At 39.9% G+C, this 26,960-nt stretch overlaps 1 protein-coding gene across 8 annotated transcripts in view; it reads right to left on the bottom strand.

Annotated features, from left to right (window-relative positions):
* The window catches only part of PPP1R12A (protein phosphatase 1 regulatory subunit 12A), a 221,793-nt gene that overhangs the window by 27,625 nt on the left and 167,208 nt on the right, over positions 1 to 26,960 (bottom strand). For 6 of the 8 annotated variants that reach the window (XM_073327672.1, XM_073327674.1, XM_073327676.1 and 3 more), the window contains 8 exons: positions 25,452 to 25,542; positions 23,238 to 23,435; positions 22,875 to 23,040; positions 21,539 to 21,657; positions 18,663 to 18,728; positions 4,773 to 4,789; positions 2,639 to 2,780; positions 1,306 to 1,410 (listed from right to left, as the gene is read on the bottom strand). In XM_073327672.1, coding sequence (XP_073183773.1) covers positions 1,306 to 1,410; positions 2,639 to 2,780; positions 4,773 to 4,789; positions 18,663 to 18,728; positions 21,539 to 21,657; positions 22,875 to 23,040; positions 23,238 to 23,435; positions 25,452 to 25,542 — 904 coding nt within the window. Of the gene's footprint in view, positions 1 to 1,305; positions 1,411 to 1,878; positions 1,923 to 2,638; positions 2,781 to 4,772; positions 4,790 to 18,662; positions 18,729 to 21,538; positions 21,658 to 22,874; positions 23,041 to 23,237; positions 23,436 to 25,451; positions 25,543 to 26,960 lie in introns of those variants that run through there. The other 2 variants (XM_073327675.1, XM_073327673.1) reach the window with 2 other exon arrangements.

Genomic DNA, 26,960 nt, shown 5'->3' with positions numbered 1-26,960 from the left:
AAATACAATATTAATAATTATATGTGGGATTTATGGTGAAAAAACAAAATATAGGAGGCAAACAGTAAAAAAATCAATCAATATTTTGGCTCTTCATGGTCTTAACTGTCAAAGACAAGACAAAAGACAAAGAATTAAACAAATCAAAGCTTTTTTGTATTCCTGAAATCAAAACATACAATTTTACATCGTATTTAATCTCATGCCCAGAAAACTCTTTAATACCTATATTCTGAGAGACAGTGTTGTAGTTAAGGTTCTGGAATGGTATAAAAGTGCATGGAGTTTGTTCCTGGCTCAGTCACAGATGTCCTGTGTGACCTCGGACAAGTAATTTAATCTTTCTGCAACCTCTGGCAAAATAAATTAATAGAGCCTTACCACTAAAGGTATTACATCAATGATTTCATTGATGTATTTGAGATACTTAGGGCTAGTCTATGCTATTGAGCTACACTGACGCAGCTGCTGTAGTGCAGAAGACATGCTATGCTTATGGGAGAGCGCTCTCCCATTTGCTTAATTACTCCACCTCACTCAGAGGCGGAAGCTATGTTGGCAGGAGAGCGTCTCCTGTCAACATAAAGCTGAATGGACACCACTTTAAGTTGATGCAACTTATATCGCTCGGGGGAAAGGGCGGGACCTTTTCACACTCTTGAGCGATGCAAGTTACATCGACTTAAGCAGTAATGTAGACAAGCCCTTAGATACTACAGTGATGTATACTGGGTACAGATATTTATTTGTAAATTCTTTCTACAATAGTTTTAAACAAAAAACCTACTATTAATCTACGATGTGATATCATCATATGCCGCAGTTATTTAAGAGCAGTTATCTGCACCGATTTAGAGTTGCATTATCTGCTGTTCAACTGCAAGACAGGATGCCTAATCAGCCAGTGACAGCATGGCAAATTTGTAACAACCTGCCATCAGGTTCATAAATTAATCAGTTCATAAGTTAAACATTTATACTTTGAACATAAACATAATTCAACAATGTAGAATCATTTTCTGTCTTTACACCTTCCTCCCTGCAGAGAAATTACTTAGATATATGCTGGCAAGAATCATTGATACCTTAACAATTACCACTTGCATTAGGTTTCAGACCAGACAGATCTAGCCTTCCCTCATCTCCAGCAACAATGGCAGTTGCAGTACTTAGCCCCTTTCTTTTAGAAAAAGGGAAGATAAAGCCAACATCTGAGAAAAATGCCAATTCCATTTCCAGGATTTTCTGGTTTGTTACCCATTTTACCAGCTAGAGACTTTCCTGTGTGTGTGTGTAAATACAAACCTGAGTGGCCTTTTCCAACTGTAGTTTAAGATCCGTCAGCTCCATGTTGGTATCATGTAACTGTGCTTTCAGCTTTTCATTTTCAGTTAGAATCTGTTCGTAAAGCTAAGAGAAAATTTGGACAGGTTTAAGAAATGTGCATCTCTTTTGGCTGCATTATTTAATGTATAAGGGGCTACATTCTTCTAAAACTTGATTTAATTGTATGAAAAGAACAAACAAATTTACACTCAAGAGGTTCTATAGAACAGAACAGTACTTTTCTGTGTATGTTTTGAACCAACTTGATAGAGAACTATATTCCCACTACTAAATGGCTCTAAAACACCCGCAGAAACAATATCATTTCAACTAATTTTTAGAGCATTTTCTAAACAACATTACTAGCTTATCCCCTTATTAAATTATGCTGTAAAATTTCATACGGGTGACAAAAGTATTGTAAGTAGTATTACAAGAAAATTCTAGCTTCCATACATAAAATGGTTCCATACATAAAATGTTTAAATTCCCTCAAAGGAGAAACTTTTGTCGTTTATATTACAGACAAGAAGAAATGTATGATAATTTTACCTTATATTTCCATAATACAGAAAACAGTCTGAAACATTTTCCTCCTAAAAAAAAATCTCATCTTGACAATAAGTTGAACAGTTGCTCATTTCTTGACAAGTATCTTCTAGTTTTCAACCAACAAGACTAGATTTTACATTGTACTAGCAAGTGCACCAAACAAAAGGCTCCATTATAGATGTCAAGCAATTCTACCATCACCTTTAGCCACAAGGACCAAGGTAGTGATATGTGGTGTCATTTGGCTCCTCTGGACCATCCCCTTCTCTTGCAGAGGTGAATGCAAGGGCCAGAAGCTCCTATATAGCCAGGGAGAAGGATACGATTCTTCCTTTGCCTCTGAGGAGTTCCAACTTGAGTTACTTAGGGTATGTCTACACTTACCAGGGATCAACGCTGCAGCAATTGATGCACCAGGGGTTGATTTAGCGGGTCTAGTGAAGACCCACTAAATTGCCTGCTGATCATTCTCCCGTCAACTCCGGTACTCCACCGGAACGAGAAGCGTAAGGAAGTTGACAGGAGAGTTTCTCCCATCAACCCAGTGCTGTGCAGACACCGCAGTAAATCGACTTAAGCTACGTAGCTGGAGTTGCATAACTTAGGTCGACTTACCCCCGCAGTATAGACCAGACCTTAGGCTGAGGCAGGATTTGGGACTTAACGTGAGTAATCTGATTACTTCAGGACAGAATTTATGGGGGAAAAAAAGACCACAAATAAAGGTTTATTTTAATATCAGAACTACTGGCCCAGATACCTTTTTAAAGTCAGTTGCATCTTCTTTTTCTAGCCTACTGCAATATGGTTTTCGTTCTTCGAAGTAACTGTGTGACCCAGACCGCCCCAGCAGCGAATCATAACGGTCTCCTGATGATGTGCTGATTGATCCTGCATCATATCTTTCAAAGTAGTAAAGGTCATTATTTCCATGACATTGCTAACATGGTGCAGTGTATCACGCATACGTAGTTTATTCATAACATTATCTCCTATCCTCTCTCTAACTGGTGGAAAGCATTTTTAAAGTTTTCTTTCTTCCATTCAGCATTAAGATCTATTTCATATGAAAACAGGTTTTCTGACTGCCAACGATGGCTTAGGGAGTGCAAAATTAGCCTTCTATGTCAGAATTTCTTTTGAATTAAAATACATTCCTTCAAGACATTTTTGCATGATTCTGAAGACGACCTTGTCAAGATTATTTAAAAGAGGGCTTCAACTTTTCTTTGCTTGTTCATCTTTTATAAGGACTGAATTATTATTAACCTCAAAAAGATCAGCCAAGTCATGTCTGGTCTTTCCAGTTTTACTGGAGGACCTCAGGGAATTTTCAAGGATATTAATTGAGAGTTCAACTACCTTAACAGAAGCAATGCGGTTCCTTTAACAAAGGCTTCTTTTATTCAATATTAGTCATTGAAGTAAAATAGATATTTAAAAAAACCCACCAAATGGCTTTAAACAATCTGATCAAAAATCTGTTCCCCTTCCCATTGCTAAGCTTGCACGGTTCAGCTGTTGTAATGTCCTCATTTAACACAGAGGTTTCTAGCACAGACAGGACCTGACTTCTTAATGTTTTTTTTTTCAAAAGCAGATTGTATTTTTGTCTATTTTTGAAGAAGTTTTTCAGGCCATTTTTCATAAAGCAGCTACAATGAGTATACGCCCATTTTTTCCTTTGCAGGTTTTGTTTAAAAGAGTCGACTATAAATAAAATACTTAATAGTTCAGGATTTTTGCAATATTACTTCCTTAAGATTAACTCCTCCAAATGGATGAGTTAAGTGGCATTTTCAGACTATTTCTAATGTTCACTGACTTTGCATTTCATGTCTACTGAATGCAGCCTGCTTTGCTTCCCATTGAGTGTGTCACTCCAGAATGCTCCATATTCAGTATCAATCCACCGATCAGAGCAATGGCACTAGCTTACCAAAAGCCAAGTCATATTCGCATACATTCATTGTTATTTAAGAAATGTTTTTGTACGTAAGTAACATCTAGACATGCACATTATTAGGGGTGAGGAATGCATGATTTGTTTCTCTCTGACAAGTAAACTCCAATTTCCAGCTGGAAGACACGATACCAGCTATGTGGAAGCCAGACACACAGTTTAAGGCAGAGAAGGAGAGCCTGGACTAGTCAGACCAAAATTTTAAAAAGCTAGTAAATATTAATGCACTCCTTATTTGGGTGCTATGTACCACACTTCCATACTTCCAGCAGAGATTTTTCCTGGGAGCCTTCTACTCCACCAACATTTAGGGCAACAGAAGCAAGATCTGACAGAAAACAAACACCATCTTATCTAACGTATACTCTACACCTTATGTCTTAAAAATTTAGGCCAAGATTTTCTGAAGTGACTGAAGATTTGGGTTTTCATCTTGAGAAACCTTCAAGAAGCCTGATTTTCAGAGGTGGCAGCACTTTCTGAGCATGAAGCCCCTTACAGTGTCTCAAACTGGGTATCCAAGAATTGAGAGTCAAAAGCACTTGACGTTTATGAAAATCTTAGCTTTGCATTATAAATTGCATCAGACACAGACTGGATTGATTATGTTCTGCAAAGTACCAAGCATATTTTTGGTGCAGTATAATTAAATAATTCAGCACATAACCTAAACAACATTTTGAACATATCTTCAGGTCCCCTCTAATCTCCCACCTGCCTGAATGTGTAAAAAGTCAATTCTATGGCTTTATTACTATATTTTATATAAAACATACTAAATCTTTACAGCATTAACATTTTTTTCCGAGCTTAACCTAACCAACTATTGATAGCAAAGTAGGATTTGTAAATTAAGAACTTAAAAAACAGAATATGAGTCAAAAAGATTTCTGTTTTATAAATAAATGATTTGTTTAAATCAAACACATACCTTGAAAGACTATCACTCTGGAAAAAAGAAGAAAAAAACATTTGGACAAACTGGTATTGGTACATTCATTAAATATCATATTCAACATATCCGTGAACAAATGTAGCATGGCCGACTTGTGTTAAAGCACAGGAGAAGCTGAATGTTATTCAACCATGTATTATCTGAACACCATGTACAGCTTCTTTTTGTTATGGCTATAGAAAAAAAGGAAATGTGCTAAAATATATTTGCCAGAAAAATGTTTTGCAAAGAAGTTAGTACAGACTGATTAGAAGGCTTAGATTTAAGCATGATCAGAAACGTTAGAATAGTTTGAGAAGTATGTAAATTCCGCAGTTTCCCTGCCATTTGGCAAACCTATTAAATAAGACATAAGGATTTTGTTCACTTCCAATCCTCTTCCTCCTACCCTTTATTTTTTCATTGGAGAACAGTAGTTTAAGAGCTCAATTGTCTGAGTCACTACATATCATCCTGAACAACATTCAGTGCATCCTAGAAAAATATTGGCATTACTGTTATTTAAACAGGAGTAAACTGGGTGGGGAATCTGAACTGCTGCCCCAACAATATGTAACAAAATGAAACCATTTGTACACAGCTACTCAATTTAAGTTCATATACAAAAGAGTAATTTAACAGGTTCCCAAATTACACAGGAGTTTGCAGACACAGGAAAGCCTCACATGTTGGGTCAAGAACCAAATTTAATCAAATTGTATGTGCGGGAATGCACTTTAACACAAAAGAATGTGTAGTTCTCTGTTATTTTTCCTTTGAATGATCAATATAATTGTATTGTTTTATGAATGCAGGTTCTTTCCAGTGACTATAATGCCACCTGCACATTCCCAGCAATGTTCATCTGCTAGGCTGGCTTAAGATTTGGTTTTGTTTCCTTTTTTACATCTTTATGATGTATGGGAGAATTTCTGAAAGGGCTGGATTGTTTGTTGTCCTGTAAGGAGCAAAACAAAAAAATCCAAATACCTCATTTTTCCTCTTCCCCTCCGAGATATTCAACAGTGCTAGCATTGACTTAACTCTACTCCCACTAAATTCAATAGCAATACTCCCTCCCCCCTTCGTTTCGGTGGGAGTGAAGTTAGGCTAATGCTGCGCTCTTTTGAAGGTTCCACTCTATTTCTGAGTCAGAGATTTTAAACCCTGCTGCATGAGAGAGACACTGGAATGGATTTTAAGCAACAGGCTGCAATTTTATTAACATTGGTTGGAGGCGGAACGTGACCACACTTCTCAAATACCAGGCATTTAACTGGGGCCAGTGTGGAGTTACAGAGCTCCCTACATAACTAATAACCCAGGGCAGACCCCGCAGCCTAGTGCCAGGACTCAGGGAGCTATAAAGCAGGGGTTCTCAAACTGGGGATCAGGACCCCTCAGGGGGTCACGAGCTGTCAGCCTCCACCCCAAACCCCGCTTTGCCTCCAGCATTTATAATGGTGTTAAATATATTTAATTGTTTTTAATGTATAGGGGGGAGGGGGTTGCACTCAAGAGGCTTGCTGTGTGACAGGGGTCACCAGTACAAAAGTCTGAGAACTCCTGCTATAAAGCGTACCAAGGGTGTGTGTGTGTGTTGCCGGGTGGGGGTGGGGTAAGAGAAAAAGCTCAGTCTGAAAAGAATGCTGGCTTTCCCTTCTCCTTACAAGCACAAGGTCTGGGAGCTGGTCCTTTTAGATTTTATCTGCATTGGCCCAAGTTACAACAAACTAACCAGACCCATATTATCTCTTAATATTGGAGTTCCAAATTCTATTTGTTATCCCAACTGCACCTCCACAGTGCTGTAAGGAAAGCAAAAAACCCTTATCTGACCCATGTCTAATTTGGCCCAATAAGAAAAGTTTCCTTCCTGATCCCAAAACCCAGGTGATCAGTAAGACCTGCATCCTGGAAACAATCCCCTATCTAGAACTACAGGGAGGGAGAGGGGCAGTTGAAGAGGCAGGGAGTCTTGAAGCCTCGGGGAAAAGTTTCAATAGTTTGGAGAGCAGTGGGGGAGGAAAAATCAGCTCCTACTTTTTCTCCCCAGCCTAACAACAGGATGCAAGAACCCAAGGAAAAGGAGGGGCATCTGGCATCTTTGGAAATGCACATTCTACCATCACCCCCGGGGGCAGAACATCCTTTTTTCTGATCCAACTAACATCCCACCCACTCAACCACAGAGGAGGGAGCATTTCTCAGGCATGGCCTCTTCTCCCTCCTCCTCACTTCTGGGACAGTGCATTCCCTGTGCAGTCTGACCAAACATTGCCCTCCACCCACCCCGACCAGGAAAGGATTGTTGTTGTTGTTGCCGCCTTTATATTAACGTTGCTTATTATTTTCCCCTCTTGCTCCCTTTCAAAGTTTTTCTGTCTCAACCAAAAATATTCCGCATTTAATAAATACTGCTAGAAGATTACATTAACCCTTTGAACACTGGCATTTTTGGACTGACAGTGACGTGGGAGCTCAGGAAGACATATCTGCAGCATTCAGAAGGTTTTTCAAAGAGTTCTGCAGAAAGTGAGTTTTGGTGAGACGTTTCCAACACAGATATCTGTGAACATTCACATCACACATGAGACTATTTGAACGCTGTAGCAAATTTTCAGTTGTCAGTCTGAAACTGACAAAACTGAACAGAGTCTGGTGCCTAATTTTATCCATCAGTTTTCCATTATTGTTTGTGCATTGTTAATCACACTGCTTCATTTTTTCCGCATCTCTAAACACCATTCACACTACTGGGGCCATATAAACAACACAAGAAAAATTGCAGAATCTCATGAAAACATGTATTGAGTTCACCATAGAAGTCTTGTTGACCCTTAGGACAATTATCAGTAAAGAAAATAAAATGGGGACATATGTACACTAATCGTACCTTGAGTCACTCTTGTTACTGAGCAGTTTTTATAAAACTGCCACAAACAGATGATTTGAAAGCTAAAGAACAAGACTGGAGTGCAGTATTAAATCAAAGTCACTTGTGTCAATCTTTGGTGGCTGCCTAGGTGGAATTTAAACATCCAGTGACATTTGTTATCCTAATATTGGCAACCTCAAGCTTCCATAAGTTACGACTCAGTACTCAAAAAATGACTTTCTATTCTATTTTGATTCTTATACTTTATCCATTACTGTGGTGTTGGATTAATCATCACAAGACTTTAAAAATAAATTATATCTGCATTTTGCCTGCCTGGAGATTTTTGAGCCTATGATGGCATGTGGCGCATCAGCAACTACCCATAGCAAAAATCCTTAAGCTGAAGATAGGACACTAGATGGGGAAGGCTCTAAGTTACGACAGAGAATTCTTTCCCAGGTGTCCAGCTGGTGGGTCTTGCCCCACATGCTCAGGGTCTAACTGATCATCATATTGGGGGATGGGAAGGAATTTTCCCCCAAGTCAGATTGGCTGAGACCCTGGGGTTTTTTCAGTTTCCTCTGCCGCATGGGGCACAGGTCACTTGCAGGTTTGAACTGTAAATGGTGGATTCTCTGTAACTTGGTGTCTTTAAGCCATTGTTTGAAGACTTCAGTAACTCAGCCAGAGGTTAGGGGGTCTATTTGAGGAGTGGGTAAGGTTCTGTGGCCTGAAATGTGGAGGAGGTCAGAAGATGATCATGATGGTTCCTTCTGACCTTAAAGTCTATGAATACCCTTATATCCAATTTGCATGTGAAAAGGCAAAAACAGAAAGGGAAGCCTCCCTCGGACTGCTGGGTGGTGATCAATCTGTCATTCCCTCACAATTAAGGCTAAGATTTTGTCACGGTTATTTTTATCCAATGTCACAGACAGGTAACTGGCAAGAACCAAAAATTCACAGAAGCCCCTGAACCGTCCCTGACTTTTATTAAAAATAACTATGACAAAATGGGGAGGGAGGAGGGTCCAGCATCCACTGCTGCTAGGGGCTCCAGGGTTCCTCACACCCATGGTGGCTGAGAGCGCAGAGTCCCCACTGCTGCCAGGAGCATCTTGGAGCCATGGGGTCTGCCTGCACCAACTAGGAGCTATGGGCCACCTCCCCCGCCAGCTGACAAATTCTGCCCCACCACCCTGAAGCTGAAGCAGGATTCCATAACAAAATGTTAGCCTCTCTCTCAACCTGTGAGGTGGGAGATCTGTCTTTCCTTCCTTCTCTATCTGTCTTCCATATCTCCCTCTCATCAAAGCTTTCACCACTCTCCCATTCTCCATGCCTGCTCTTGCCATCTTCTGTCCTCCACATTGACGTCTGCCCCTCACATAATCAATGCCTGCCCTCCAATATTACTTTGTTCCTGTTACCCTTCCTCTCTGTCTGTCCTCCAGCATTCCCTCGATCCCTCTTAATTATTCCCACCACCACCATCCTTATATCTCCTGTTCCCTCACTATCTCCTTCCTGTGCCATGCATAATGAAAAGGAAGGCTTGTCAATTGAGATAACAGTAGCCTCATTTCTATGTTCAAAAGCTTAGGGAAACACTGGTAATCTTAATGAGGGCAACCTGGCTTAAACGCTATTGAAAGTAATGAAAGAGTGGCAACAGTTTGTGAAATGAAAACTTTTAAAATAACACCTAACATCAGACTTGCAATATTATCATGAGAGTTGGCAGTTCCGTGAGGGCTTTAATCTTTGTCAAGTGTCCTGGCCAACATTCCAGTTCTAGCAAATCAGGTTCTAACATTCCAATTTTTGAGCATTATTTTTGCTAAAAGGCCAAATAGCTATCCCAAAATAATATCCAAAATAAATCATAGATTGCAATTTACAAGACCAAATTAAATTCTGAAGTACATTCTAATTAGTAAAAAGATACAGAATAGACTAATTGCTGAAGACTACCTGAGCACAATAAAACAACACATCGCTAAAGTAAATACCTCCCCTACAGCAAACCAGCAATAAACCATGTCATTCAGGCATGTCTGGCGGCAACAGTGTGAACTGTTCAGTGATATTGCTCTGGAATTCACATTATAAAAATCAGTGTTTATGACAACTTAACTACTGAAGTAACTTCTACTAGTTACATTATTTTGTCACCTTCCTCCTTGAAATCCATCCTAGTTCTGAAAAGATTTCATTGCTAGTGATATGACAAATGATCAATTTGGACAAAACTTTTCAGTCTTTCCTTGGCTTGTATTCACAAAAAACAGATCTGATTCACCAGTGCAGAAAATGGATGTGCTTATTTTCACTGAGTCCTGGCTTACAGGCAGCACTGCTTCCTAACCCCCTCTCTGTCCCTACTCAGCATTCAAACCAATTTAAGGGTTTCTAGAACTTGACACTTAGAATAACAGACGTTATTGGTAATCAACCTGTAGCATTTCTCTAGCACAATGCTACACTGATGAATTGTATTCCAGACCAATGCATTCCCTCTTGAAATTGAGACTACAAAGGGATACCAATTCAGAAAATGAGCATAGAGAGCAGTGAACAGTACTGGTATACTGTAATTAAATATAGGGCTTCAAAGAAAGACCTTTAATATTTTAGACTGAGGTATTGCAGAACCATTTGCAGACAAGGGTTTTTTGGGTTTTTTTCCCCAGTTTACTCAGCAATTTATCTTTATTTCTTGTGTGGGTCTAAGTTTATCTTCCTTGTGAGAGCACAGATTTCCTATAAGTAGCAAGGTATTTTGAATTTATGTGCTGTATTGGGAAATCCTTGCTCCTGGCACAGAAGAGCTGAAGTAAAATTATATTATGATGACCTTCAAGTTATAAACTCTTGCTGTTTGTCTTTTTTTCTTTAAAAAAAAATAGGGATGAATTATCAGCTAACTAGTGAAAATGCAGTTCTGTACAGGGAACATCAAAGCGTAGACTGAGGACTTATTATAAACAACTTTTCAAAGACCTCTGATGTTGAAAAATATTTAACTCATTTGTCAGGTTCCTTACAGAGTTCATGCCAGAAACCATTCTGTTTAAAGTCTATTTCAACTTTCTTTGTAGCATCTGCAAGACTTGTTCTTGACCTCTTCCCTTCAGTTTAAATTCTTGAGTTACCGCCAAGGCTGTCAGAACTTTATAACTGCCATCTTCTATCTCTGTCTTGTAACTTCACTAGGCAATGAAAGCATCAGCAGCACCACTTAAGGGAGTAACAGAGAACTTCATTATCTCAAATGATTTTTATTTTCTGACCAATATGTAAAATAAGCAGCAAAATCAAATGATTTCAAACTGTATTTAAATATTTTCAAAAACATGTTATGAATTTTTATTTCCCTCATAACCTGTATGGATTATTGGGACTGGTGGTTTGGGTATGCAGAAGTGAGAAAAACATCAGTTTTTCCAATATTAATCATCATAGTAAAGGTGGGCAAGTAAATTTTGTGCTTGGGACAGTAAGTTTACACAACAATTGTGCACAGGTGCCTTGGAGGTAGGAGTTTTTCAGCTTCTCTCTAAGCACCACACACAGCAGAGGGTTTATGATTATTTCATAGAATGTGCAGTATTTAGAACCACTTGAAAAGAAGCAGAGATTTCACTTTTTGTCATGGAATTTAGGAAGGAGACTGCATATCAATCGAAAGTCAGTATTCAAAACGTTTTCTTATCTGATTTCTTTAGAGATGGCCAAAATTGTCACAAAATATTTAATTACTAGTTTAAGATTTCAGATTCAAATTATTATTAATAGAATGGTTGCTATTTAACTGTAGGAACAAGAGACTTGAAGTCTGCTTAGCCTTAGAATGGGACTGAATTGTAAAAGACTGTCAGAACTCTAGGCCCATACCAGCATTGAAAACGCTGGGAACAGAGGTAAGAAAGAAGCAGCAGAATTTGCACAATATTTTGAACACACAAATATAAGATGTGGGGTTAATGTTTTGAACAAGATGCAAACTAAAAGCACTTTCACAAGTTCAAAGCAATTACACCCCAAACCCAATGTATTCTCTGGTAAAATGGACCTGAATTCTGCAGAACTCTGGCTGCATCAGACATCAACTTCAATTATATTTGAAAACAGTTTTTAATAGCCCTGTATTATTTATTTTAATATTAAACCAATTTTCATGCTGTCCCCATATTTTCTGATGATATACCAGATGTTTGTATAAACAAAGCATAACTCTAAATTGAAGGTACAGTTGTTGGAGAAGAGAACTCTCACATTTTCAGAGCTATTATTTGAAGTGGTCTGCAGACTCAGTAATAGGACACTGCAAAAATTTAGAACTGGTTAATATTTTTAAGGTGCTCTCCACAACCATAAGCAACAAACAATTTTTAAAAAATGAAAGATTGGACATTGCAGCCCATTTCTGTGACAGGACATGGAATATGCAGCAAATTCTATGGCTGCAGAATTACAGAATACATGAATGGAGCCCCACCTACTCCTTTGGCTTCTACTCTATTCATACAAAAAATGCGTGTTAATGGTAAGGTTGAGAAATTAAGCACTCATATGCCAGGAAATGAGAGGTAAGCTTCAAAATCAACCTTAACTCTGCCTCCAACTCTCATACGTATGCCTTAAAATATCAAAATTAATCAAAATATAGTTTGTAGTAATACCAGCTAGAATTTGTTATACAACCCTACCTACAACTCAGTACACAACAGTCACACAATTCATGTTTGAAGAAAAGAGTTTAAATAACTTAAGTTATGAACATTCAAAGTTAAATGACCCATAACTAGAGACAGTTCAGCTTTCTAAGAAGTTCTAATGGCAAATGATAAGCCTCAGTGTGATAGATTCATACGGTTAAAGCTTTACAATTACTGAAGTGATTTCTCAAATTTCACCTCTGCCTCAAATCTCAGTGTTATCTACAGAATAAGTATGAACAAAACTCATTCATTCATTTTCCCCCCCCAAAGATGCAAGTATAAACTTTCTGAATAGAACGCAAAAAGCTTTTTCATTCACCCACACCAGTTGTGCTTAAGTTTTCCAGAACAATTCAGTTCCTAGCTAAGAAGCTGCAGGGAAATTCCCAGCCTACAAGGCACTAAAGTGGTTAAGCTATCAACAAATCTAAAAGGAAGTAATGAAGCATGTTGGCATTCTATATGATAGTTTATGCTATGGTGAACATTTTCCTCCCTTCAGCAAGGAGGCTCAATTTCCAACTAGTTCTCCTGCAACTCTGATGCTGGAATCTGCTTTTCTGGAAGAAGCACTTCTTCCCTGCATCTGACAAGTAATATAGTTTCTAGCCCGATTAGCAGGTTTTTTTTGTTGTTTTTTTCCCTGGCTCATTGTATCAAATATTCCTTTTACTTTCTTAAAAATTATTATTCCCACCCCTTGTCGGGATTCTCTTTACGCAGTTATCTGTTTCTCAACTTGCTTACACTACCTGGCTACTGTATTGTGCACCATGCTGAAATGGTTCAGCTGGAGGTAGCATCATTTGGAAAAGCAAGAACTTAGCCCACCACTTCTTCTTTGATGAACAAGGAGCATGGTGTTCAGCCAGTCCAATCCTGTGTAAAAATTAGGTTCTGGACAACATTTAGTAGTGGTACAGTGTGTAGCTTTATTTGAGAAGTTCATTAATGAAATCCCGCAAGTTAGCATCCACACAGCTTTGCTTGCATCACTCTGCCCCCACCTCTCTGAATCTAACCTACATGCTTTCATCAAGAGATTAAAAAAATATATTCAGTTGCCCACACACACAGTGTATTAAAAAGCACTTACACAATTTTAGGCTTGATTTACTATTGTATTACTTTGGCTTTATATTCACGTAACTCCTTTGAAATTACCATAATCACATATCAGACTACAATTCCACAGAAAGAAATAAGGAAGAAGTAACGCCCAGTGTAGCAACATGAAAGAATAATTACAGATCTGAGAGCAACAAAGAATCTGCACTGAAGACTGATGAAGAAGAAAGGAAATATGAACACACAATCCATTAGGCTTGTAGAAAAGATACAAAAGCAGCAAAAAAGAGGACAGAATGAATCATTTAACCAAAGTGGCTGAGGAATGTGTAATGACACTGATACAAACACAACAACTGATTCACTAGTGTGTTACTTCTATGTTTCGGTCAACAGAAATGTATTCTCTTATGCCATATGATGGTATAGATTAAGATATAATAGTTTTTTTCACCCACACTCACAGATTTCAAAGCTTTCTTCCTTTGCAACTGTCAGGGTTCCTTCCCCACTCTGAACTCTAGGGTACAGATGTGGGGACCCACATGAAAGACCACCTAAGCTTATTCTTACCAGCTTAGGTTAAAAACTTCCCCAAGGTACAAACTTTGCCTTGTCCTTGACCAGTATGCTGCCACCATCTAGCGTTTTAAACAAAGAACTGGGAAAGAAACCGCTTGGAGACATCTTCCCCCAAAATATCCCCCCAAGCCCTATACACCCCCTTTCCTGGGGAGGCTTGAGAATAATATCCTAACCAATTGGTTATAAAATCATCAAAGACCCAAACCCCTGGATCTTGGAACAATGGAAAAAATAAGTCAGGTTCTTAAAAGAAGGATTTTATTAAAAAAAAAAGAAAGGTAAAAATCATCTCTGTAAAATCAGGATGGAAAATACTTTACAGGGTATTCAGATTCAAAACACAGAGGATCCCCCTATGGGCAAAACCTTAAAGTTACAGAAAACAGGAATAAACCTCCCTCTTAACACAGGGAAAATTCACATAAAACAAAAGATAACTAATCTGCCTTGCCTGGCTTACCTATACTGGTTGCAATACTGGAGACTTGGATTAGGATGGGTTGGAGAAGATGGATTTCTGTCTGGCCTCTCTCAGTCCCAAGAGAGAACAACCCAGTAAATAAAGAGCACAAACAAAAGCCTTCTCCACCCCCAAGATTTGAAAGTATCTTGTCCCCTTATTGGTCCTTTGGGTCACGTGCCAGCCAGGTTAGCTGAGCTTCTTAACCCTTTACAGGTAACAGGATGTTGCCTCTGGCCAGGAGAGATTTTATAGCACTGTATACAGAAAGGTGGTTACCCTTCCCTTTATATTTATGACAGCAACAAGATTACGTCAATTCCCCATAATATACTTTCTTGAAGACTAGTAACCTTGTGCTGGTATTTTTCTAGAATGAAGAATTCAAGTAGATTGTGCTCTCCACTTCAGCTTCCCTGTGATATTACCAACTGTTATTAGTACCCACTCATTTATGTATTCTTCAAGAAAAATGTAGAAGACTCAAAGTTTGTGCACCATTAGTCACAGCAAAGAATTTTGCCAGAAAAACCGAACAGATGAAACTAAGGATGTTGACAAGGCAGAAAAAGACAGACAGTTAGCTTTTCTGTAACTGGTGTTCGAGATGTGTTTTTCATGTTCATTCCATATTAGGTGTGTGCGCTCGCCCCATGCACCGGTGCTGGAAGTTTTTCCCCTCAGCAGTATCCGCAGGGGACCGGCTCTGACGCCCTCTGGAGTGGTGCCCGCATGGCGCAGTATAAGGGGTACCACTGGCTCCCCCCACCCTCAATTCCTTCTTGCCAGAAATTCCGACAGTGGGGAAGAAGGGTGGGTTAGGAAATGGACATGAGCAACACATCTCAAAGAAAACCAGTTATGGAAAAGGTAATGGTCTTCTCTTCAAGTGCTTGCTCATGTCCATTTCATATTAGGTGACTCCAAAGCAGAACCCCTGAAGGTGGGTAGGAGTTCATGGATGTGTAGATTGCAATACAGTTCTGCCGAACCCAGCGTCTTCTCTGGCCTGCTGAGTGGTGGCATAATGAGTGGTAAACATGTAAACAGAGGACGTTGCGGCTCTACAGATGTCCTGGATAGGGATGTGTGCCAGGAAGGCCATCAAAGACGCCTGCACCCTCATCAAGGGGGTTCTGACAATCGATGGCGGCAGAACCCCAGCCAGGTTGTAACAGATCCTTATGCACTACATAATCCAACTGGAAACCTCTGCGAAGACACTGGGAGAGTTGAGTTGATTTTTGGAAATGCTTGGTAGGTTCCAAGTAAAAAGCCAAGGCCCTCTGGACGTCCTGGGCATGAAGACCCTCTCCTCACTGGTCTTGTGTGGTTTGGGACAGAACACCAGAAGGAAGATATCCTGGTTCATATGGAAGGCTGGGTGGAGCCACAACTGAACCTTATCTTTGTAGAAGACCATGTATGGAGGTTCTGAGGTCAAGACTTTAATTTCAGCGACCCGTCTTGCCAGCATCACCACCACCAGGAACACAACCTTCCATGACAAGTGGGAAAGGGAGAAGAAACTCAGTGGCTCAAAGGGTGGGCCAGTGAGCCTAGAGAGGACCAAGTTAAGATCCCACTGCAGGACAGTACAGGACTCTACCTGCGGGAAGAGTCTCTTGAGCCCTCTCAAGAATCTGACCATCATGTCATGGGAAAACACCATCCATCCCTGGATCGGCGGGTGAAAAGCGGAGATTTCCGCTAGATGCGCTCTAATGGAAGATTTCAGAGTAGCAGCTGTGTTAGTCTGTATCTGCAAAAAGAAAAGGAGGACTTGTGGCACCATAGAGACTAACAAATTTATTTGAGCATAAACTTTCGTGAGCTACAGCTTACTTCATTGGAATGCATCCGATGAAGTGAGCTGTAGCTCACAAAAGCTTATGCTCAAATAAATTTGTTAGTCTCTAAGGTGCCACAAGTCCGCCTTTTCCTTTTTCTAATAGAAGAGTGTGCCAGGCCCTGGTTCCTCAAGTGGAGGAAGTAGTCTGGACAGCCTGTTGACAAGCTTCCAGGTGGATTTTGTGGCTGATGCAGAAGTCCCATAGACAGAGCGCCTTCTGACAGAGCTGACGAGTGAGCTCCCCCCCTTGCCTGTTGATGTAGAATATCGAGGCTGTGTGGTCCGTCAGGACTCGTACCACCTTGCCCGACAGCTGGGGCAGGAAGACTCTGCACGCCAGCTGGACTGCTCGGAATTCTTTGATGTTTATGTGTAACTGCGCTTCCTCTGGGGACCATATCCCCCGTGTCTGGAGATCACCGAGATGCACACCCCAGCTGAGATCAGAGGCATCCGACACCAATTCAATGGAGTGAGGGGGGTTGTCGAATGGAACTCCCTCCAGGACTGTCCTGTGGTCAGTCCACCATTGTCTGGGGAATGGTAACTATCTTTTCCAGGGGGTCTCTGGACTGGGACTAGACTGTCCCCAGCCATTGTTGCAGGGGATCTGCGTTGGGTATACCGGGCCATCCACGCCTCACACTACTCAACCGGTACCGGGACATCCAACTGGACCGGGAGCTACTTTGAGCCATTGCTGGGAGGATCGTCCTGAGAAGGGAGACCACCTTTTTGGAGACTGGCGATGAGGGCCTGGCGATTGGTGGTCTCTGGTGCCCGATTGGTCCCGGGCCCCTGAAGATGGTCTGGGCCGATCCAGGAGTTCTTGCCTGGTGGCACATGCCTCAAAGGGTCTGCACCAATCTATCAGCGAGGTAAGCCTTGAGTCCCTCGATTGGTGCCCTCAGTGCAGGGACTGAAGAGGGCTCTGCTGAGCCTGCCTCTCCGGTCCTGAGGTGTGATGGCTGCTCCAGGTGAACGCTGGCGGGACGTCCCTCTTGATGGGAACAGTACCACTGAGCTGGGGACACACGCATAGGTCCCAAAGGGGGTCTTCCCCAAGACCGGAGTACCACAGGAGCTGGTGAGGGCAGCACCAGGAGCGTCAGGATCTCCTGAGCTGCCTGAACGGCTTTGGGCATCGATGACACCTGAAGCTGTCTGAGGCCTACACCACTATCTGGAGTCATAGGTAAGGCATAGGATGGGCTGCACCGCTCTACTTGAGACTTCCCGAGGGGGATGTTGAGCTGCCCAACATGACTCTTGGCTCGCCCCCTGCCCTCTCCTTTCCCTTGCGTAAGGTAGGAGATCTTCCCCTCACAGTCTTTTTCAGTTTCTTGACCGGAGCCATGGAGGGAGACTGGAGCTGGCTTGTGGACGGCACCAGGGGAGTACTGTGCACGGATGCCACGGTGTGGAGTCGGACCACAGCTCCGGTGCTGGAGTGAGTGCCGACTCCATTAGGAGCGCTTTCACATGGATATCATGCTCCTTCCTCATCCTAGGTTTGAAGGACTTCCAGATACAGCACTTGTCACTTATGTGCCCCTCGCCTAAGCACCTTAGGCAGCTAGTATGTGGGTTGCTAACAGGCATAGGCCATCTGCAGCAATCGCAGGGCTTAAAGCCACTCGGGACTAACAAAGAGTTTGAGAACTAAGAAAACTACTATGAAGAACTATTTTACAGGATTTTAAAATTCACAAGAACAGAGAAGGAATCAATGCTAGCCGAAGCAGCAGACATTCCAGAACCGTCACTGGCGGCAAGAAAGAACTGAGGGTGCGGGGAGCCGGTGGCGCCCCTTATACCACGCCATGAGGGCGCCACTCCAGAGGGTGCCAGAGCCAGTCCACTATGGATATTGCTGAGGGAAAAACTTCCCGCACCGGTGCATGTGGTGACCACACACCCTTAACATGGAATGGACACAAGCAAGCACTCAAAGGAGAACTAAGAACTCCCTCAACTACTGGCCTAAGCATCAGTTAGAAATATCAACATTTACAACAAATTCAACTTACCTATACCTAAAATGTAAGAAAGGGGAAGGTAATACGCAGCAAACAACCACTATTAAAATATATTAAAACCTATCATTAAAGCCTGTAGTTCATTTATAGGCTAGAAGACATCATCTTTCACACAAAAAACTGCGAAGGAATTGGTACTGAAACATAACAACAAGACATGATTCAACAGATACCCCACTAGATGTGTTCTTATAACCAAATCTAACTGCAATGAAAGAAAATTAAAACAAAATCTGTCTTAAGAGATCACAATTGAATTAAAAATACCCAACAATTACCTGAGTTTCTTTCTTATTTGTTCCTTCTTCTGAATCAGACTGGTGTTCCTGTTCATTTTCATCACTCTGGAGAAAATAGTAGTAATAAAAATAGTAAACTTTTTAAATGCTATTTAGAGTTTTTAAACATTTCATATTTCTAAGGTCAACATTCAAGACAGAGGGCTGATCTACATTACTGCTTAAGTCGATATAACTTACATTGCTCAAAGGGGTGAACAAGACACCCCTCTGAGCAACACATTACAGCAACCTAAGCACTGTCCACACCAGCGCTATGTCAGCAGGAGGCGGAGTAATTATGCCAATGGGAGAGCACTCTCCTGTCAGCATACAATGTCTTCCCTAGATGTGCTACAATGGTGCAGCTGCATCAGTACAGCTATGCCAATGTAGCTCAGTAGGGTAGACTTGCCCAGAGTTTATTTGAATTAAATCTATTTGAACTGTAGTTTATATGCTGTATAAAAGCAACAGAAGCAAACACAAAAGGACAAGAATTTGTCCAAAAGTATCCCATAACATTCCTAGATGGCTTTGTTCTATTAAACAAAACAAAATGGCAGAAACATTGAACAAGTAGATGTTTTCAGTACTAGACTGATATATAATGGAAGAAAGTGGGATTATATAGTTGGCATAAGGAAACACTTGCTTTTACAAGAGACATTTGAACTCTTATTTTTAGAAACCATTGGGAGTATAGGCCTTCTTGTTAATTTGATCAGAATTGACTTTTCTTAATTACTTTCAATTATAAATACACAGCAATTTGCAGAGCACAGGATAACGGATCTACTTCTCACAAATTAAGTTTGTAGATTAAGAAGAGGGAGGGAATTTTGTTCTAAATTGATCACCATTGCTTATGTTTCTCAACTGTGAAACTACCCCCATTAATATTATCTGGCAGCAAAAGAGCTTGATATAAAAAGATATCTACTCTTGCCCACTAGACACTGGTTCAACTGCACTTGAAAGATTCTGAACTTTATTATTTTTATGGTGTAAGTATCATTCTAAAATTAGAATACTTTCTAGATCAGAAGAGTTTTAAAAACATCACAAACAACTTTGGGACAGTGGCTGAGGTCAGGGCTCTCTTCTCTGCACTATCTTAATAGACTGGACAAGGAAGGTATTTGTTTTATATACCAGTTCTACAAGCTTCTTCAGAGGAGTGAGGGGCCTTTTTTTGAAATCAAGGCTGGAAATCCAGAAGAGAATGGGCCTATCAGGCTCTTCTGAATTTTATCCTCAATTTCTTTTCTCTCATTCTCAAAACCCATGCCATGTATGCAATCCAAAAGGCATATTATTATTATTATTTGTATTACAGTAACACTTGGTGCCTCAACTCATTGTGCTAGACACTGTACAAATAGAGTAAGTGATAGTAATTATTTGTTTACCTATTGATCCTACCCAGATTCCTAGGAGAACTTTATGTTAATCTTTTGACATGTTGAATATCGACCATTTATTCCAACACTTCGTTTCTGAGCCAGTTTCTAAATTATGTCAATACTTTACCTCTTATACTATGACTTAGTTTTCTTAAATGCCTCTTGTGACAGACAGACTTTGTCAAAGGCTTCAAAAAAGTACAAATGTGTTATATCAACTGGTTTTCTTTAATCTACTATTTGCTCAAAGAATTCTAGTAGATTGAAGATGAATGATTTTGGTTTATAAAAGCTGTTCTGGTTTGTCCCAATTGCATCATGATCATGTACGTGTTTTAGAATTCATTCGATGAAGTGAGCTGTAGCTCACAAAAGCTCATGCTCAAATAAATTAGTTAGTCTCTAAGGTGCCACAAGTACTCCTTTTCTTTTTTCATTATTATAATTTGATATGCTTACTGCGTGGAAATGTTATCCCTTCAAAATAAGGTGTTTTCTAAAGGAATGATCAATACACCCCAATTTAGATGCGTTTAAATCTGAACCCAAGATACTGCTGCTTTCATTGTTTACTTGCACTCTACAAGTGGGCTCCATTAGCTTGTAGACCTATACAGAACAACTATATCTGAGTACATCAGCAAAAGTCATTTCAAGCATGCTAGGCCTATGGGTTTAACAACTGCTGTGGCCACACTTATGCAAAAGGCATGATAACCTATACAGTGGTCATCTCATTCTATAAGGAACAATGTCCTATGTATTGGTCATCTCATTCTATGTATTACTAATCTAAATGGCCTGGGAAGAAATCCCAGACAATACAGACCTCAACAATCCATGCTACTCCAACATGCTAACACATTTTATATAGAGAAAAACATGTTACAAGCAAGACTGCAACTATTTTTGGAAGCACCCACTAGTATGGGCATAGTTGAATCCATCTCATGATGTTTTATTTCCTGGGTTTTCCAGAAAGAATCATATTAAATCATATAACTCAGTGGTTCTCAAACTTTGGCAACCCCCATTTTTATTTAAAAATTTTCACAGACCCCCAAGTTCGCCGCTCAGCCCCAAGACCCTGCCCCCACTCCACCCTTCCCTCCAAGGCCCCACCCTCGCCCCACCTCTTCTTGCTCCCAGTCAACCCCTGCCCCTCCTGTTCCTGCCCCCTCCCCAAAGCATTTCCCATCCCTGCTCCTCCCAGCGCCTACTGCACGCTGCTGAACAGCTGTTCCCCGGTGTGAAGCGCTGGGAGGGAGGGGAGCAGTTGAGGAAGGGAGGGGGAGGAGTTGATCAGAAGGGCCCACGGATTCCCTAGAGTACCTGGGGATCTGCAGACCCCAGTTTGAGAAATGCTGATAAAACTCTAAGCTATTTCCTATTATTTTAATGTGATAATTTTATATAAATTCTAAATGCTATGAAATAGACGTATGTTTAGTTGTTTTAGCAGTTTCTCACATCTTGAGTCCAAAAGGAAACTCCTGTAGATCTTCGTTTTTCTCTTGGTCGCCGTCTTTCTCTTATTGATTTTGACTGTGATTTATCTTCTTCCTTTTCTTCTTCTTTTTTCCGGCCTTCTGTTAAGAATAACATTTTTAAAATATGACACAGAAATCATGTGATCTTCTGTAATATACAACTTACACGGTAATCTTAGAGCTGCTGGAATAAGAAGTTCAGTAGCCAGTTTTATAAATTACGTGGTAACACACACCTGCTCAGAACACAGTTGTGAAATATTGTTGTAAACACCATTAAAGTGGTCTGGCAAGTATTTTTGTATTTCCCAATTGCTTTCTGTAACATTCTACCTCAGTCACCTAACCAAAATATTTCAATATAATAGGAATACTTCTGACAACAATCTAGAGGTTGGTTCTAAGATTCAAGCTTTAAAACTTCTGTCTACTTTATTATGAGGGCATCTGACTCAAGAGAAACAAGCATAAAAGAACACCAGGCTACATTTCCTCACATAAATATTTCTTTAGTTATAGCATCAAGAATTCTGTGCAATTGACTTACGTTCATTTAAGCTTTCTTTACCCCAAAAATATATATCTCTCTTTTAGGACAATGTACTGAAATTTCCTGGATTTCATTAAGATTGTGCTAAGGGCTTCCTTCTTCCTTAATGGAAATTTAGTTTGAGGTCAGCATGGGCCTTACTGACAAACTCTCTCACTTTTGAGTTCTGATTTTTCACCTCTCACATGCTTTCAATAACTTGTACAAAAATAAGTATTATTCACGGTTGCACAAACAAAACATTTACTTCCTCTAATGTATTTTTAACTATTTGTTTACCCTTCTGTTAATACAACAAATCATACACAGCCAGCAGGTACTGTAGTAATCACTACCCTAACTTATTTATTTCAGTGCTTCCAGTCTTCACGGTTTTAAATGAAACTGTTAAAAGGTGAACCAAGGATGAGATAGAAAAAAAAGAAATAAAACATTCAAGGTGAAAGCACCCCTTTGCTTTGATTTTGGCTTCCTTGAACAGCACTCTTTTCCTCTCAGCAAACTCATAGAATTGCAACATAGTATTATGGAAATCTGACCCAAATTCAGAATCACTTCACGATAGAGGGAAATAAAGTATTATATATTGGGAGGCACCACTTGAAGATGGTTGCTTCAGAAGATAATTATCCTAGGGAGGCAGCGACTCTTAAAGTGGCCTTAAGAAATCCCTTACCTCATAACACATGCAGTTTAAGACCCTCCATAGAGGCAAAAGAGCCTCTAATAAATAAGGAAAGAAAAAAGTCAAAACATATAGTCCTACCTCTCTCATTTTCTTTTGTTCCACTTCTGGGATAAACAGAAGTTATACCTATAAGGCTGTTTGGTCTGTTTAGTTGACTTGAAGTAGAAAGAGAACTAGTGGAGGTGGAAAGCGAAGAGGATGATGAAGTAGTTGGAGTTGAAACTGGCCTATAGCGATGATAGGGCTGTTCAGCAGAGAAAAAGTAAATATTAATTTCCAAAGATTAAAAGGACACAGATAAAAATAAAGAATATTAACATAAGACATTTAAATAACTAAAGAAAACTTAAGTCTATTATAATCTTCGCACCACCAAACAAAAATTAAGATTTATACCACTTTATTCCAGTTACACCACTTAAAAGGAATAGTATGAGATACCTCCTCAAGAGTTCTGGAATATCTTTGTCTAAAGTCATCCTCTTTAGTTTCTGATTCCTTCTTGTCCTCCTGTTTTTCTTTGTCTTGTTTTTCCTTCTCCTCCTTCTCCTTTTCTTCATTCTCTTGTTCTCTGGTTCGTGTAGGACGACTTCTTCCTATAGTTTTTTCAGCTTCTTGAAGATCAGTCAGTGTTACACCCTGTGGGAAAAAAACAGAAGCAAAAAGCAACATTTCACTTTCAGTTTTTACTGTTATTGATGGCCAGTCTATAAACTCCTAAAACGGATTTAAAGTTTTTAACTCTGGAGTGTTTTTTTTGCATTTTGCAATTAACAAAACTTACTCTTCATTCTGTACCCTCAGCATGTACCTGCTAAAATGCAGATAAACAATGTCTGCTTCTGTGATATGATTTTCAATGGGACATTACACTCCTAAATCATGGAGCCACTTTTGAAAATTCCACCCTAGATCTTTTCCACTATATTATAAGCACTATTAATATTTTAGAGAGAATGTTTATGAAAATACAGTAGTATTCATTGTCTTAGACTGCTGAATTTAACAGGTGTTGAGCCTTCAGACATTCCACTACAACTGGAGTTGTGGGTCCTCAGCACATCTGAAAAAATCATGCCTGCAGCACTTAATACCCTTACATTTCCTCACAGTGGTTTCTGCTTACCTGAAAAAGGCTGAAACTTATCCTTAAGAATTTTCATGTTACTTTGAAGATAAGAATTTTCATGTTACTTTGAAGATAAGAATTTTCATGTTACTTTGAAGATTAAATTATCTGAGCCAGAGTAAGCTGTCTACTGCTATGGAAAAAGAACATCTCAAGAAAATGCCAGGTCTTCTCTTTCAGAGTTTCAGCCAGTGTGACTTACTGAAATTCTGATGATGCCACCTGCAAGGTGGGACTAAGGACTAGCATATGTGAGCTGGACCTATTATGTCCAGCATTGGTGGAGACTGTCAACATTTGCCTACGGAAGTCATTGTGTCAGCTGTTCTTAAAGAAACTGTTGTGTGGCCTCTTTTCATAAAGCCAGCTCTTGAAAAAGATCTTGCTGTCAATCTTTTTTTTCCAGGGAAGGGCATGGACAGACTTGTGGTAGGGTAGCTCTGATAGTTTCTTCAATTTACAAATTCTCTTGACATTAGTCAATCTGATGATAGGTTTGGTTTTAGATTAGAAAGTGCAATGATTATTTGGTTATTATTTGAGGATACCGAGGAGTTAGCGAGAGGATGTGGACTGCAACATATTCAATATACTGAGGACTCCCAGATCTGTCTCTCTTTCACATTTGGTATGGGCTAGTGCATTGGAACACGTATACTAGGGGCTATATGATTTTTAGGGATTAGAGGAGTTGTAACTGGCTACCACTCAATCCAGATAAGATGAGGATACTGTTTGTTGTTGGCTTGGGAGAAATAGCTGAAATATTGTATCAGTGCCTGAAATCAGTGTACAACTATTATTTGTAAAAGTCATACACAAAACTTCAGAGTATTCTTAGATCTTAGGTTAGTCCTAGATGTTCAAAGAGCACTCCACACATCCCCCCTTCCCCCCAATCTACATCTAGGGAGACTAGCTTGAACTTTTCTCTTTGATGGGGACCACGCAGGTCCAAGTCTGTCACCTCAATCAAGGGACCATTCAGGAACGGAAGCAAATATAATATGCCAGGCCTGCTTCTCAAACAGTTTCAAGCCTGGAGCACATTGCATGTTGTTTCAGACAATGTAATGGCTACCAGTAAGTTTGCTTGTGGAATTCAAAGTGTTGGTTTTAAAGGTCTAAATAGCTTGGGACCCAATTACCCAGGCATGTCATATTGTCACAGCTGAAATCAATGAAGACATTCAACTAGAGCCACCTTGCTATACAACAGGAAGAGGCTTTCCGGAAGACTCTGTGCTGGAACCTCTGCTTTCTTCCCTCCAGTATGGATCTGTTAACCTTAAAGGAACACTGGAAGGCCCCTCTTTTCTCCCAAACATTTTGAGAGGAAGAGGTTTTAAATTTGGAGCGGCGTTGTTGTTTGTAGTGTGGATTATTTTATCTGCTGGTATGTACTGAGTTTACACTGGTGAGAACCGTCATTGTATTTGACGTTTTACTGTAAAAATTATGAGGTTATTGCAGAGTTTGGCACCAATTTATGTGTTTATAAATGAAAAAAGAACAAAAAACTGTACCTGTGTGGATCTTCTGGACTGTCTTGCTTGCCTGGATCTAGCTTTTCTTTGGGACTCAGACTCTTCATCCCGAACAGGAGTGAGGTATGATCTAAAGAGTAAAATTAAAATAATATTTAATAACCACTAATTTTTGCATTAAATGATTAAAGAAATGAACATTTGCAACATTTTATGATTGAAAATCAATGCAATTATAAGAAAACTCAAAACTAAATTCTACATAATGTAACTAGATACATAAATCTGTCTTTGAAAATGCAAGAAATACAGAACTTGTATTTTGAATAAATTTTAGCATATTTATAGCAGTTAATCTTTAAGTGTTATATCAGAATCATATCACCAGAATACACTACTGATCTAGACAACATCCTTACCAGTAAATTTTCTTATTTACAATAAACTCATTTTGGCATTTTCTCTCAATACCACTTAAACTATTTTGGTGCTCTACCAGTCTGCTAAAAAGGTGGAGTACCTCAGATATATAGTGTGTAGGTATATATGAATGACTATGAAGCTTTAACATGAATTTTTTATGTCTAACATAAAGAATATGGCTATTACAGGAAAGCCCTACTATGCCATCTATTGTCTCAGAGTATTAAAAATGCAAAGCGACTGCTCATTTTTTCCAGTATTACAGGTTTGTAGTCATTTTATAAAAGCAAAAATCATACAAACATCTAGAACAATGGCCTCTAAGTAATAGACTTTTAGCCATGTTGCCAAGCAAAACAAAACATTAAAATGTAACACTTGGCCTCATGACTAATCAACCTCCCAAAAATCCATGACAATTAAAACTCCCAAGTAGTCTTACAAAACACAAGATCTAAAACTAGCACTCCTCTCTAACTCTGGGGGAAAAGAGAACAAAGTTTTCTGGATTATTTTCATGAGAGATTCTGTTTCACATGTAAATTTGAGTGCTCGATCCTAAAGCCATTCAATGAATTTCTGCTTTTGAGGCTTCAACTCTCTCAGATTTAAAGGGCAAATCTTGAGCCCAGTGTACAATGTGTCTGTGTGACCAGGCTTTTATGTGGCTTTCATGCCCTGCAAAGGAGGACAGGACAATCTGTATAGAAGCCGAACCTCAAATCCCACCCCTTCCTTTCCCTTAGCCTGTACATATACAGCCCAGTGTGCATTACGATACAGGGACCCCTGCACATAGGGGGGACCCAATTTATGGATGCTCCACTGCTCCTTTACACTAGCTTTGATTGTATAGAAGAGTTCTAAAGCCATCACGAGGGCCCCAAAAGAATATCTCCTATGTACAGGGAGACTTCTCTGCAGGAGTGCCCTACGCCAACCCTTGGCCGCTTCCATCACTCCTGGGGCAGGTGGCTTGCCTGGGTGCTCTCACAACCCTGCTATTCCAGCTGCTTTAATAGCCCACAGAGTCTGTTGGCTGTTCAGCACCAACTAGTCCAGGCAGCTCAACACAAATTAATCTAGCCTTCAAAGCTGCTCTCACTTGTGGTAGGGGCTGGCCAA

The sequence above is a fragment of the Lepidochelys kempii genome, chromosome 1 (genome assembly GCF_965140265.1).
Source record: "Lepidochelys kempii isolate rLepKem1 chromosome 1, rLepKem1.hap2, whole genome shotgun sequence".
Classification (NCBI taxonomy): domain Eukaryota; kingdom Metazoa; phylum Chordata; order Testudines; family Cheloniidae; genus Lepidochelys; species Lepidochelys kempii.
This window is presented reverse-complemented; position numbering and strand designations above follow the sequence as displayed.